The following is a 15,529-nucleotide window of genomic DNA, read 5'->3' as shown; positions in this document are numbered from 1 at the left end:
CAGTCGAATCTTTGACCCATATGCCGCCGTGACGGTTTCTATACGGTTCGCTTATGATGGCGATTTCCATCTCAGATTCGAACGTGGCCTGCTCAAGTAAATCCTGAGCGACCCTGCAATGATTGAGGTTTATTTGGATAAACCTCATTCTCTCATTGCAGTGAGCGCCTTCCTAAATTCCGGACATTTACCACTTCCGACAATATGCCGGTTATCCTGTCCCTCTTTTACTTCGCACAATAGGCATTTGGGGTCCCTATTGCACTCTCTGGCAATATGGCATTTCTCCCCACACCTTCTGCATCGATCGGATCGATCAATGCTGCTGGTGCATGCCTTCGCGAAGTGCCTAAACATAAGGCATTTAAAGCACCTCTTCAGTGAAATTTGTTCCCTTAAACGGCAGACAACCCATCCAATCCGAACCCTTCCGGCAGCCAACAACATCTGTGCTGCCTCCGCTGGTACTCGTATTGTGGCCGTTTGAGTACCACCATAGGCTTTTCGCAAGCCCACAACTGACTCCTCGGTGAGTTCTTTCAACTTGAATTGCTCCTTCAGAGCAGTACAAATTTCTTCTTTCGATGTTACTTTACCGAGATCCTTACATTGTATATAGATCTCATATCTTTGGGCATTCTCCCCCCTCTGTCTGTCCGTCTGTCTGTCTGTTTGTCTGTCTGTCCGTCACACGCATTTTTCTCGGAGACGGTTATAGCGATTGACACCAAATTTGGTACAAAGATGGGAACTGTGAACGCTCACGCATACAGTGAATTACATCCTTTTACGTCGAACTTAAGGGGGGGTCCCTATACATGCAAAAGGAGAGTGTAACATTTTTTTTCATCAAATATAGTCATGTGGGGTATCAAATTAATAGATTAGTACTTTTCAGAGCCGATCTTCGTTTTGACATTCGTTGGAAGGGTGGGGAGCGCGGGGGGTCGAAAGTGATCACTTCTTTAAGGGGGCCATTTTCAGAAACTACCAAACCGAAAAATCTGAAAAAAATCAGGAGGCTGCCAGTATACGGTGCCTGGGCTCCGAAGTACCTTTCATGCCGATGTCTGTTTAAATAAAGTTAATAATAGTATATTACTAGAATTTTTTGTAATTGGTTAGAAACCCCCCTTAAGTTCATCCTACTACCATGAAATTTTGCAGTGATATAGGCTATAATATAGAGCATGATCTTGCCAAGTTTGGCGGAAATTGCACTATTACTAACAAAGTTATAATACCTCAAATTTGTTGCTTCTTTGAAAATTGAAGACTATGAATGTCAATATCATCCGAAAGTGGATACTCTCACATAATATATGGAGATATTACGTGCTACGTACTAAGAAATACACAAAACCTTTCGTACCTGAAGCGTCCAGCTTCCGGTTTCCCGACTTGTTTTACTTTCATTGAATATAGGATTTCGGGAAACAGGTTGAATGAATATATTTCACATAGGTGGTTTCTTGGAGTGAATAATTTTAATTTTTCAATGGGTTTGGTAAATTAACTCTGTAACTGATTTCTTCTTTAAACTCAATATTTTTTTCAGGAAATTTAAGGGGGTTGAATTGACGGCTAAAGTTGACCTTATTCGTTAGCATCATTAGAAATGGCGGATAAAAGTAAGAAAAGAGTCAGGCCGAGGGCGAAGACTATAGGAGAATCCGAAGCGGAGATGGATGAAGCCTTTTTAGCAAAGTTGGGATTGGAAGGAAGATGCCGTAGCACTACACCGACACTACACGTCGTAGACATCTTCACCGAGTGAGGGCGAGCCAGAAAAGGAGGCAAACAAGGGATCAGTGAAGTAGCCAGAAAAGGTCGAGATGGAAACAAAAACTGAGAAAGAAAAGGAAAATGTGGGGGAACGAAAGAAGAATAAAATTGCAACTAGCGAGGATATCAACACAAAGAAGGCATTATTCAAGGCCGTCAACCCAACCAAGGCAAAAATAAACATAAAAAATGTTAGCAATTCTGGTACAAACGACGTGGTAATCGAAGCTGCCAGTGAAGGTGACTTGAAGGCCATCCTAAATAACAAGGAGATTAAGAAAACAAGTCTCCGAGCCACGAAAGGCGAGGGAACCAATCCCAGGATGATCATACGGCACATTCCCAGGGAGATGGTGCAAAACGAAGTGCAAGAGGCCTCCTTTTCAGAGGGGCAAATTTCTGTACGGGGATTGAAATTGAAGGTACTCTTCAAAACAGGGAGGTTTGATTCAAATAACGTGCACTCGGTGCTAGAGGCTAGTCCCGAGGCAAGGAAGGCACTTTTGGAGAAAAGGAGGGTATATCTAGGGGAGGGGGAGTGAAACGGCAGGGCAGAGGTGAAGTCATACAGGCCAATATACTTGCTCCCAGTGGCTGGCTGATTACTGGAAAGACTCGCCCTTAACAGGCTGAAATCTTGTCTTGACGACGGACCTAGAGTTGCGAAGCGACAGTTTGGGTTCCGTGCAGGGAATGGCACCGAGGATATTAGGAACAGTCAGAAGCCCTACGTGCTTCCAATCGCCTTTGACATTGAAGGAGCCCTCGACCATCTTTGGTGGCCAGCGGTACTTAAAAAGTTGGAAAAAAGGGAGTGCGTACTTCCGCTCTATGGGCTCATCTTCAGCTATCTACGGGACCGAAAGATAGCTACGGAAGACAATTTCGAGAGGGAAGAAAAAACAGTTGGTATAGGCTGCCCTGCCCGCAGGGTTCCATACTCGTCCCAAGTTTATAGAATCTTGTCTTTGACCAACTAGTTATCAAGCTGTCTAGTATGTCGGAACAAATTACTCCGGTTGGTTACGCAGACGACATTATCATCCTCATCGAAAGCAGAAGTCGGAGCGAAATTGAAGACCTCGTCCGAAAAGCCGCAGATAATATTACCTCGTAGTGCAGCGATGTCAAGCTTACACTATCAGTGAGGGAAACGCAGGCAATCCTCCTGAATGGAAAATTGCCCGGACGCCACAGTTGAAAGTGCAGGGCAGCACTATTCAAATGGTTGTAGATTTAAAGTACCTGGGCTTATAGATTAGTGGGTGGAAGAGGCATAAGCGACATAGGGCTGAAACCGCTAGCAAGGAAAAAAGATTTTTCGCCAACTTGCCGGCCTTGCAAATTCCGAGTGGGGACTAGGAAATCGGGCAAATACCATCCTTACGAAGGGTTATCGCTGCCGTTCTTAACTTATGGAGAGATAGAGTGGGCACGGCATACGAGCAAAACATACATAGGACCCACCAGGTCAGCACAACGAATGGAGCTTTTCGCAGTTACGGAAGCATATCGGACTACTTCGATTGACACCCTTTGTGTTCTAGCGGGGTAACTGCCGATAAGGTTGGCAGTAATGGAGAAGCATTATTTGTACATGCTGAGGAAGGGAATCAGCTTCTCGGTGGAAGATGAGGTTTTCAATGGAAACCACTCCATAAGCATGAAAACCAAGCTGAGGGCAGCTATGACTAGACAATGGGGAAAATTACAAGGTTGTTCTTCCCAGACATTGCAGGATGATAACTCAGTCTCGAGCAATGTAATTAGCACCTAAACTTTCAAAGAGACTTGGGGAAATCATAATTGGATATTTCAATTGCCAAAGGGATAACAGGGAATGTAATTATATCTCCGAAATATGGATATTACCGGGTCATTATCGTCATTGGCGACCGGGCAAATTGTTAATCGTGGCCCATAGGTTAACTTCTAAGAAAGGACTCGGGTTAGTGTGTTTATCCCCTGAGATTTTGATATTCGGCTTAAACCTGGTAAATTGGATTCTGTGACAATATAATATAATTTCCTGGCCCAGGAAGCTCGCCCTTCGGGTATAAAGGTTTTTTGTTCATCTTACAATATGTGAGAAACATCTACGCACATTTTTACATTCGTATATAGCTGCAAATCCCACATATTCCTTCATATTTTTCCAAACTACATGCGTACATATTACATACATAGATATCATTCTCACCCTAAACAAACAAACTGCCTTTCACAGCAAATTGCAAAGTTTCACCCTCTATAATTTTGTTAATAATAGTTGGATTTCCTTCAAACTTGACCAAATTGTGCCTAAGGTCGTCGTTTACACAGATGCAATTCTAGTATGAACTTAAGGGGGGTTTCCGGCTAAATTTCTAAAATATGCTAATATACTATTATTAATTTTATTTATGCAGATATCGGAATCGGATGTATTTTGAGGTCTACACAGTCCTCACTATCCTATGTTTCACCCGATATTAAATATGGAACCAGTTTCGAAAAGTAATAATTGAGCCCTTTCATTTGATACATACGGTTGACCACATTTTATGAAAAAAAATTTACACCCTCCATTCACATGTATGGGGAGCCCCTTTCCACTTAACACAAAACCTTAAGGAATACTAAAAATCGACCACTTTACCATGATTCTTTCATCCCAGAAATGTTGGAAGAAGCAATTTGAATTCCGTATCTCGCACCAAAATCGACTAGCTTCAATCTTACTCCAGTCGCCCCCGCCCTACTGCACATATGAGGAGAAATATTAATCTCCCATTGACATCTACAGTCCGCAATACAAATCGCAAGACCCAAACCCGTGAAGAGATGGGAAGGACTCAGAAGATTCCTCTGGGTCTTACCATGAGAGTAGAGAGGGAATAGATACTATAATAAAACAAGATTGTCTATCTAATTTCAAAAGAAGTTTCTTTCCTGTACAATTCCTTTGTAATCTGAGTTAAATCCATGTTCGCCTGCAAGTGCCCCTAAAACACAATACATAATTTTATTAAACTATCTTTCATTTAAAAAGAAATGAAGAAAATCTCAAGTTATCAAATCTTAAAAAAAAGGTAGCTAACAAGCCCTCTCTAAAAGTATGTATGATTATTTGAAACTTTTACTTTACTTTTTAACTCTAATTGCTTCTGTATTAATTATCAAAGAATTCTTCTATATGAAGCTTTTTAAGTCGACGGATTCAAACCTTTTCCGGTGAAGCCTTTGTCAGGCTGTTGGGGTGATTTGGTATAAGTTGCACTTTCACCCAAAATTGTGAGTATCTGTAGATCTTTACGTAACTGAGTATTTTTCACGAGCCAGATAATAACCCTGTTATCGTACGCACAATTTTAGATTGCACTTGTTACAGTAGTTCTATTCTGAGTTCCCATAACAGAATCCTGTTGTGTGGACAAGCTTGTAACTGCTTTTGTAAGTGACATTTAAACATCCCCATCCACTCATCGGCAGCTCTAGGAGCTACACAGCTCTAGGAGGGCCTACTCATTTGCCATCATAGAATTATGGATTCCCAAGCTCGACTTAACTCACAATGGAATTGTCGCCCTTTCCTAATATGTGACCTTTCAAATACCATTTCCGCCTTTTGACCAACACGTCCATGAATATCTGGCCCGCCGGCCAACATATGTAGTTTGATATTACCTAAGGCTAGCTTAATGGCACAACCATCTTCACTTTAACTCTCCTAACCCCCTTCTCCAGATTCCAAAGCAAATGGAATGCTGTATTTAAGGAAAGGTAACATCATTTCTTGAACCCATTCACATCATCCAGCTCAGGCGATTACGACACTGAGAGCAAGAAGGAAAGAAACATCGACGAAAAACACTAGTGGACTCTGCTTCGAATTTTAAATTCATCTAAGATTTTACCTGGATGGAGCATGGGGCACTTTGTGCAGTAATATGTCACTCTGATATTTGTGATTAGTTCTTAAGAGCGGCATTCTCCCAGTTGCAGAAAGCACTACAGACACACTCCCTGTTCACGTAGTCGAAAGCTTTCCCAAAAGCAATGAAAAACGAAGCCATCTTGATATCTGTCGATCGAGCTTTCAAGGAGGTATTTTAGGTCTTTGATCACAATCAAGACGAGTACCCAGTATTTGAGATAATTTAGTTTCCATTTGCAACAACAGTCCAATCCGCATATTATGGTGAATCAACATTTAATTCACAAGAGTTAATTTCATCGGTTGTTAATCGATTGTAAAATTATGATGAACTGTTCTTCCCACCTCACTAAATGCGCAATACGAGGATGAAACGCCTTAACGCGGTTAATGTCCCTTACAGCCCCCTCCTGTGAAAGAGAAAGAGAAGACCTACGACCTCTTTGGTGATGTCTTTGACCAACGCAATGTTAAAATTCGATTTCCACAGGCAGAAGTTTCCACTCCTCCACTGTTCCACACTACGGAGTTCTAGGGCGAATTGGAACACTGCGGGAGCGGTTGTTACCAATGAAAAGGCGAGAGCTGCTATACTATCAATTGAACACTTCAAACCAACTGGGATGGATGGCGTCTACCCAGCGATACTAAAGGAGAGTATAGAGCACATAGAGCAACTTCTAAGAAATATTTTTCGAAAATGTCTTGCCTTGGGCTACGTGCCTTTCTCTTGGCAGAAAGTGACGGTAGTCTTCACGCCAAAGCTAGGAAAAAATGACTATTCAAATCCAAAGAATTTGAGACAAATCAACTTAACACATTCGCGAGAAGTCGCTAAGGTCGCACCCACTAAATGAGAACTAAGATACTTACCAACGTGGAAAGTGCTGTGAGTCTGCTCTTCATTCTTTGATTTCAAAGATAAAGGATGCAACTCTGAATGGTGAGTACACGATGAGGGTGTTCGTGGATATTCAAGGGACTTTTGGCTGTGCGCCCTTCCAAAAGCTCTGTGATGCAGCTAGAGAGCATGGTGTTGACGAAACTCTAATAAAGTGGATCCACACTATACTAGCGGAGAGGTTACTGTGTGCTGAAGTGGGTGTTGATCGCTACCTAACAATGGAAGCGACGAAAGGCTGCCCTCAAGGGGGTGTGTTATCGCCACTTCTGTGGAGTATGGTGATCAACTCACTCTACTATGCGAACTGCAAAATCTGCCAATACACGTTCAAGCTTATGCGGATGACGTGGCTGCACTGACTGTTAGTCGAGATCTCGGAATGGTGTGTAGAAATACACAACGCGCCGTTGTTTTGATTGACAGTTGCCTGAGAGGCATGGACTTTCAGTAAATCCGAATAAAACCACAATGGTGTTATTTACAAAAAGGAGGAAACTGAATGGTCTTTGCCTTCCAGAGATGAGGGGTACAACCCTTCAGCTCTCCGAAGAAGTGAAATATCTGGGGGTTGTTCTAGACAAGAAGTTTCTTTGGAACAAACATGTAGAGATAAAGATGAAACGAAAGGTGTGAGATCTTTGCCTCGACATGGGTTTTAAGCCTTAGGTATAATAGTAATGTGGATATATGTTGCTATCATTAGGCTGATGTTCGCACTGCATTTCATCATGCTCGCCTCCACTCAGAGTGAACTTTAGAGTAGGCTGGATCACAGAAAGGTCCCTTATTGAATTTGTGGGCCGACGCTCTGCGCCCCTACAAATGGATTGTCACAGTAGCAGCTTGCAGCAAAAGTATGTAATCATCAAATGATGGTCTCTTTTGTAACGTATATTCAAAAAGGAACTCTTAAATCTACTGTTGATCGCGATCTGGTTGATTTGATTAAATGTACAATACCGGTCTATCGAAGCCAAATTGACTTTGTGCAGTGCTGTACTTGAGCAGTGCGTTGTCAATGATGATAATATTTGTATTTCCCTATTTTTCATTGTTATTGTTACAGTCACTAAGAGTATGCCTCGCCATTGGCCGAGTCAGGTGTTGTTAGAGCTCTCGTTGGCTGCCACCTCATTTTTAGCTTTAGCAAGTCTCTCCTGAACTATATACGTGTAGCTGTTCATTAATGGCCTACCTCTTCCCTATACCGAAAGTCCCTGCTGGTGCGTGTCGCATACACAAGATCGTGCCACAAACCAGCTCCAAGGTCATAAGAGCACTCCTTGCGTTAGATATGAGGAACGGTCTGACATCAAGTTCGCGTCTACTATAGCTGCCTTAGCAAAGTAAAAGAACGAAGTGACGGAAGAGGGGAAGGAATGCCGTCCATAGTTCCACCATTCCGCGATATTGCCGAAATTTTTGCCCAAATTGGCGGAAACGATCAATCTGCAGATACCCAACACAGTTGTTAAGGAGCGGACGCCTCCAGAAACCAGTCATTCATTAATGTTTAAGTGCCAAATTAGCATCGAACTTTGCAGGATTCTGGGCTGCGAAGTTCTACCGTTTGAGTTGAAAGGCCTTGAAATGTGTTGGAGCACTTCATTCAAGACCGTAACAGTACACTACAGGATTACAGCATCCTGTAAGAGGCAATGTGGTCAGCATTGCGCTCGCCCGAGATTATTACCCTGATTTGACTCAGGTGCTCATTCACACCTGAGTCGACTGGTATCCGACGTCAAATCACGATACAAATTCCACTGCTACCAATGAGATTTGAACCGCGACCTTCTGTACGACAGTCTTGTGCTCTAACCACTCAGCTATCCGGACACAGGTAGGGAATACTTTAGGAAAATTGCAATCTATCGTTCCGTGTAAAGTGATTAGATTTCAGGAATCAGAAGAATGTGCTGCCAAATGTTAGGCTTCTACTCTTACGTTGAAACAGTCATCAAGGTAATAATATAAAACAGCTTTGATATGAAACCTTTATCGAGATATTGACATAAGCATTAAAGGAGACGGAGGTATTGTATGAAATCTACGACGAGATAAAAATGTCTAGTACTAAATAAAAAACTGGGAAAGCTCCAATGAGCCAGCCATTTGTAGCAAATTGACTAAACTAAGCAGAAGTGAACCATCACCCATCCTTTTGTATGGTAAGCACCTAGTGATCCAAACATATCTTTACATATTACATATGGTACTCACTCTTCATTGGCGTCACTATCACGAAATCCTTTTGCGAAGGGGTTGCTAACAATCTTAAGTTGTGTCACCTGAAAGTAAAATTCATTCGATTTTATGCATTTTGAAAATGACTTTTATAGAATTATATATAAGGAAAATAATAAGGAAATCCTTTTTTTTAACAGATGTATTTTTAAAGTTAGCATCTTATATATTTTGTGAAAATCAGTTTGAATTATTTATTTTTTTTGCTACGAAAATGATACTAACGGTTTGGGTTTGGGTTTGCGAGCGTTCAGCAAAACGAGTAGTAAGATTTGAAAAAGCATACGATGGAGGTTCTAAGTTCGAACAATATAAAATAATAGGACCTCATCATGCGCTCTTAATCATCTCTCACCTTCGCCTCTTCTGTTCTGTTTCCCGTCTGTCTGTCTGTCACACGTACTCTTGTCAAAAGCCATCCTTGCTAGAGATGAACTTGTATTTGTTACCTTCAGTTGTGCAAAGCCTAAGTGCTTCTTGAAGCATAGCTTGCCATCAATCATTTAATGGCCGATTTTGAGACGACTTTATTTTTGCCAAGGCAATCAACATTGCTTCTTCTTCTAAAACAAGGACCCTAATGCCAGATCTTGGGGAGCATGCTGCAGATCTACGACCATTGCCACGGCATCTACTGGTGCTCTGGTAGAGCACTCGCTAGCTTATTGTAATGAATCAAACTGTGGTATATCATTCTCTCTAACATTTACTTTATAATGCCCAAATGTCAAGTAGAGCGATCTAAAGAGGATACACCGGGTGATTTTTAGTACTTTGCCCTGTATTACTAAACAAAAGATATATTCTTTCCACTAAACATCATTCAAATGTGCTTTTTTAGCCACTCGAGCCTGATTTAAGCAAGTGAGAGCTTTATTCGGAATCCCACCTGATCCCGGAGTCTCCTTATTTCCAATGTAGTCTAGGAAGACCGTTCTTTTCGAACATTTCACACATTAACAAAACGTCGTCCTGAGCGAGTAGAAGACGTCGTGCCGAATGGTTAGCTGACGTTTACTTGGTGCTGCTTCTGGTCTAGAAAGGTGATAATTTTTTCAAATAATACGTATCTTGTTTATACCAGTTTTATATGTAGACAAGGCCACATGGGTTTGTATTACCTTCAGTACAACTGCTACTTCTAATAAATAGTTATGTTAGTTGAAAGATTGGAGGAGCCGGAGGTCCAATCATTGAACCCTACTACTAGATCCATGGTTCTATTCTCTAGAATCACCTATTCAATCGAATTTTGCGAATCTAAGAACGTCTTCCAGAGTCAGAGAGTGCCCAGATTCTTCGTTTAAAAAAACTTTTCGATGTATCCTCGTTTAAGATCTGAGTAGACCAATCAACTGTATATGAAAAGCATTGCCGTCTTCATCCCAGTTTTTTTCCACGCGGTACTTGTGTTGCAAGCCTTACTAGGGTTATCAAATCCCCCCTCTTAAGGAAGAATACTACTCTAGTTTTACTCGGGTCTTCACTTTCCTTTTCTCAAGCAACAATAAAAAAGTCACTCTAGTTTTTTCACGAACATTTTCGCGTTCCTCCAAGGATTCATATTTTGGCATACTCGCCAATGGTGACCTAACCCAAAATGCCTTCTCTGATCCAACTATTGTAGAATTACACTCTGACAGCGATGTTCGAGTGTTCTGGTACTCATATCAGAGATATGTAGTTCAGTCGATCAAGTTTCAGCAGCAACTGGTGGCAGCTCCATGCCAACTGACTTGATATGTTATGTTATTATTTAATAATGATAATGTTACCTCACTGTCGAAACAGATTCATATTGTGTCACAACCCCATTTTTGCCGTACAAATTCTTCTGATATCAATAAAATGGCATATACATCCACCTTGAATATGGTCGTCTTTTCTCCAAGAGGTCGAGCCAGTTTCATAATGAGGTTTTCCGAAAATATTTTTGGGCCAGATTCCCTACCATCAATGGCCCATCGGTGAAGTTCATTAAGTCTGTAATCTTAAAAGGCTCGTTCGTTGACCATTCTTTTTTTTTTTTTGTGATTATAACAGTGCAAAGCAAATCTGAAAACTTTAAGATCAGGAGACATCAGTTTCATCTGATCATATCAAGCCCATATGCCCGTATGCTTTTTACATTTTACCTCCAAATGAAATAAGGAAAGATTTAGGATAGCTTCGAATGGTTAGCATTGTCCTCATCGCTCCAGAAATACTTAGGTAACTGAGTCTTGGGATCTGTACCAAGGTTTTCCTATTTTGAGTTTCAGTTTTTTCTCTAAGTTCATGTAGATTCCCCATATTATGAATTGACACTCAAGTATCGGACCTTTTCTCCACATTATCTGGAACTATTTCTAAATATTATGTCTAAGGACTTTCACGTCATTTTACTTTCTTTTTGATCTGGCCTAAATTTTCTAGGTTGCCTAAATTTGACGAGCCACGAAATAAATATGATCCCACCATCTTTTAGCTCAATTGCTTCAGGACCTCTCGCAATGCTTTCTTTACAATTATTGTCTTTCCTGGCTATTTCTGGTATTGAAGGTCTTCAAAACTGAACAGATATGATGGTCCGGTTGTACAACTCAATCGAGAGGAAACAACTTCTGCTAACACCTTCACAGTAATTTCAACACGATAGCAAAGCTATTACGGGGTTCCAACGTCTCTGTCATTAAATTATGTCTTCTATTTTGAATTCCCCAGATTAAAAATGATCAAAATAATAATAAAATATTCAGAATATCCACTTGACAATCCATCACAGATCATTTCGTGAACCTCTCATGACGATTCACGGCACCATACATCAGTCGAGTCCACCCAGGGAAAGTTGTGGTTCCTAATAAATTGACCGAGAAGAATTCATGTAAAAATGTTAATCTGTCACTGGCGACCGGGAGCCGAACCCCGTCTCCACGCTCGCTATCCGTCTCATTATATGTCGTTCTGTCATAATATAGATCATTTTAATGACAAAAGCCATAAATTACACTCAAAGGTCGTTTTGGTGTGGGCGCTCCATATTATTTTCTAGATTGCGGCAATATTCCTTGCATGCCATACTCACCCGTTGGTTCTGGTACGCCGTCACCGCCGTGAACGATGTCTCCGGGAATACAAATGTGCGAAAGTGGCTGGCGTGTTCCTGCTCATCCAGGGAATTATTTTTGGGCGGCAGGTAGACGATGTGAAACCGCGGCTGGTACCTATGCATCGAGTTGAGGATTATCTAAAAATAGCGACAAACATCAGATTTCACTGGGTCCTCGGCAATGCATCATCTTCCTCTTACATGGCCATTTTCGTCCAACTGGTTATTGGTAAGTTTGAGTTTGTCGAACGAGATGACTTGCTTCATCCACGTCGCGCCTGGAGCTGGAGAGTCCGGGTGGACATGTATACGTGGCGGCGAAACAGGATCCGCTTTTCCTGCAACAACCCAACTAGAACTAATTGGAAAATGAGATAAACATTAGATTTGCCTTTGGAAATTAGGAAGAATTATCTTAAAGAATATTCAAGACAATTAGTGCAGATCATCTTTGATTTTGACGTGACAGATATTCCCTTAAAGAAGAGTCAGAAATGTGGACTTTCGACATTAAAGGACATATATACATGCTGTGAGATATGAGGGGCAAATAAGGAAGGTAACATTCAATTCGTGTAAACATTTCAACCGCATATCATTCCTTCGTAACATTTGATCTTGGTTTCATTTGTTGTCTTCGCATTTAAGATCATCCTAGATTTTGGCTATTTTTATCGTTTCCTATCTTATCTGGCTCAATTTGACTCCTTTCGAAACTTACAATATTATATTCAAATGCTTGAAGCGCAAATGCATGAATCGAATCAATAAGGTCGAAATGGCGAATAGTAGTTTGAAGACCTGTGTGGTATGGAAAGTCGTTCGTAATTGTTTAATCCTAATAAATTTAAGGGTTCTTTGTAGTAACGGCACCATGATTGAGGTGGTAGGGCGTGAATTGCCCAATATTGCTGCGCTGAGTTCGAATCCCAGTTGTCATGAATGTCTGTGTTCGTCTTCTGTTTGCCTCGCTGCTGTGAGCTTATCACAGCACAGCGATGATAGTGAAACTGAAGACCAATCTGACTGTGTAGATGCCCCATACCCCACCAAGGAGTGATCAGGAAACACTATTTTTGTAGTAAAAATCCAAAAATATAGTAATATGGTGTGCGTCTTGACGAGCGTCTCCAATTTAACGAGCACGTTAAAGTCGCGCTAGAAAGCGCTCGCAAGGCATTCATGTCTCTTCGAAGACTCTTTTATGCTCCACATCTTAGCCGGAAGGTTAAGATTATTTGCTATCTTACTTTGGTTAGACTGGTGCTCACCTACGGGTGTGCTATCTGGTTTAATTTGAGTGCTAGCCAAATGGAGAAAATAAGGATCTTTGAAAGGAAATGTCTGCGTGCTTGCACGGGGCTTAATAGGACTGCTTCGTCAAACTATGAGCACTATGTAACTAATGAAGTGATGTATGCAGCTGCTGCTGTGCCAAGAATTGACACAGTTATCGTCAGATTGATTCGGAATCATATAGTGCGATCTGCTTCGCATGGTGAGAACCCTTGGGTTTCGCAGCCGTTCTACCCAAATGATGGGTATTTCGAGAAAACTCTCACGACCGGCTTCATTCCTCCCGAAGCGTTCGTGTATCTTGACAGGAATGGTCTAATTCTTGATTCTGCCGGTGATCCGGTTATGTATCATATACATAGACGGGCCACGGACAAAAGGATAGAATACCCCCCGAATTTGACAGTGGGGGCTCCGGGATTCGACTGGAGATACTCCAGAGCGAGAGCAATTGACATTAAGCGGGATGAAAAAGAGAAATCTTGGTACTGGTGGCTGCGGGATGCCGGTTAGCGGTGGCCGTGCTCAGTTCTGCCATTTGTTTCTTGGTGGGGCTTTGTAAATATGTACACATTGAACGGGTGCTGATTTTGTCTCCAGTTGTAACTTATAAATATATACGTTATTATTCTTTGTTTTTTTTGTATGGATGTTATTGTAAAAAAAAAAGAAAAAATGTGTAAGATAAAATATATAATTATGATAGTTTTAAGAACAATAATTTAAGTTAAAAGTATCTTTTGAAGCGATCAAATATTTATTATTACTTTTATATTTATTTATTTGCCACTAAGGCCAAGTGAATTCTGTCGGGTTTTTGACCATTTCCCGACAACTTATTGTAAAATTAGATTTTCGTTTCTTACTGTTTCTCTTCTCTGTCTGTAAATCGTTATTCAAAAGTTTTGAGAGCCCACAGTGGCCATTAGATTTAAGTTATTTTTGATATTTTAAAAGATTGTTTTTTATTGTTAATTTTTCCAATCTATATACTATTGTTACCTATTTCTTAAAAATAAAAATGATTTTAAAAACATAAAAACATAAACGTATTTTGATTTCGACGTTTTATATAGGGGCATCTTCATGAGATTCAGGTTTACCGGTAGGGCTGTTTCTAAGAATGAGTCCTGTCCCACCTTAAGATCATACTTTTTAGTCTCTCACTCTCTTATCTTGCAACCAATGTCAAATATAAGAGCTGTTTCGTAATATAATAACCGAGACCTTTAGTTTGCTATCTCACACGGAGAAACTAAGTTCTTCACCCCCTCTTCGCACGATTTGTGAAACCCGTCAACAATGTGCCCAAGAGCCCCTTACTTTTGGCGCTGGGGGATGGCAACTCTGCTAGAGGCAAATGGACGCCGAGGGTGTGGACCTGTGTTGAGGTCATCTTTTGGAAAGCAAAAGGGACCAGGGGATTCATCCCTTGCTTTGTTTCCTCTCCGTGAGTCCATGTCATAGCATATCAGGGCCAGTTTTTCAGGGACTTTCTTGGCTCTCGAGGATTCGTATGGCTGAGGATAACTTCGTCCAATCCTTGTGCTTTAAAAACTCCACATTTTATTCGACAGCACCAGAGAGCTCGTATCCTGGACAAGGAAGAGCCTGCACGCTATTCAGTGCGTCCGAACCTAAGTTCCAGCGACCTAACAATAGTCAAACTGGAGCGAGTAATGCAATTAATTAAAAATCGAATCGTTCCTATCTTTCAATTTTGTTAAGTTTATTTTCAATTCTGTTAAGTTTATTTTACCACAAACGTACAGATTTCAACAGCGAAGCCTCAGTGAAATGTTTTGGCGAAGTTGAACTTAGCGAGCAGTGTATTAGGTGGACCGCTTTAAATTTAAGAGTTGGCATGGCATGTCAAATTATCCTTTAGGTGAACCACACCTATATAAGGCAATGACTTGACTTATAAACCTAATTCAACCTTGAACATTAAGCGAATACAAATAAAAATATCAAAGTAATTGTACCTGCAGAAAGCATAATGCGAAACAATACAACAATTGGAGTTAATATACAGGAAGTGTCAATCCTGCAAGGATCAGCTAATCGGTTCAAGCTTATATTCGACAAGTGGTTCGAAGATAGAAAGGCTGAAGAAAACAAAGAACTGAATGAATATGATGAGATAGTGGATACCTAGGAAAACTTTGTTAGGAATCTTCACGAACAGCTTCAGTACAGCTCAACACGATATGATGTCTACCCTAGGCAAACACTATCGCATTTTTCGGGGAGAGGGTTCAAACCAAGTTCAAATAGAACAACAACGAAT

General features: G+C 41.0%; 1 protein-coding gene across 2 annotated transcripts in view; it reads right to left on the bottom strand.

Annotated features, from left to right (window-relative positions):
• LOC119655502 (T-box transcription factor TBX10) overlaps nucleotides 1–15,529 on the bottom strand; it is an 83,796-nt gene that overhangs the window by 8,471 nt on the left and 59,796 nt on the right. For both annotated transcript variants that reach the window (XM_038061404.1, XM_038061405.1), the window contains exons 4-6: nucleotides 12,145–12,301; nucleotides 11,920–12,081; nucleotides 8,829–8,896 (exon numbers count right to left, since the gene is read on the bottom strand). In XM_038061404.1, coding sequence (XP_037917332.1) covers nucleotides 8,829–8,896; nucleotides 11,920–12,081; nucleotides 12,145–12,301 — 387 coding nt within the window. The remainder of the gene's footprint in view (nucleotides 1–8,828; nucleotides 8,897–11,919; nucleotides 12,082–12,144; nucleotides 12,302–15,529) is intronic.

This window comes from Hermetia illucens, chromosome 4, assembly GCF_905115235.1.
Source record: "Hermetia illucens chromosome 4, iHerIll2.2.curated.20191125, whole genome shotgun sequence".
NCBI lineage: Eukaryota > Metazoa > Arthropoda > Insecta > Diptera > Stratiomyidae > Hermetia > Hermetia illucens.
This window is presented reverse-complemented; position numbering and strand designations above follow the sequence as displayed.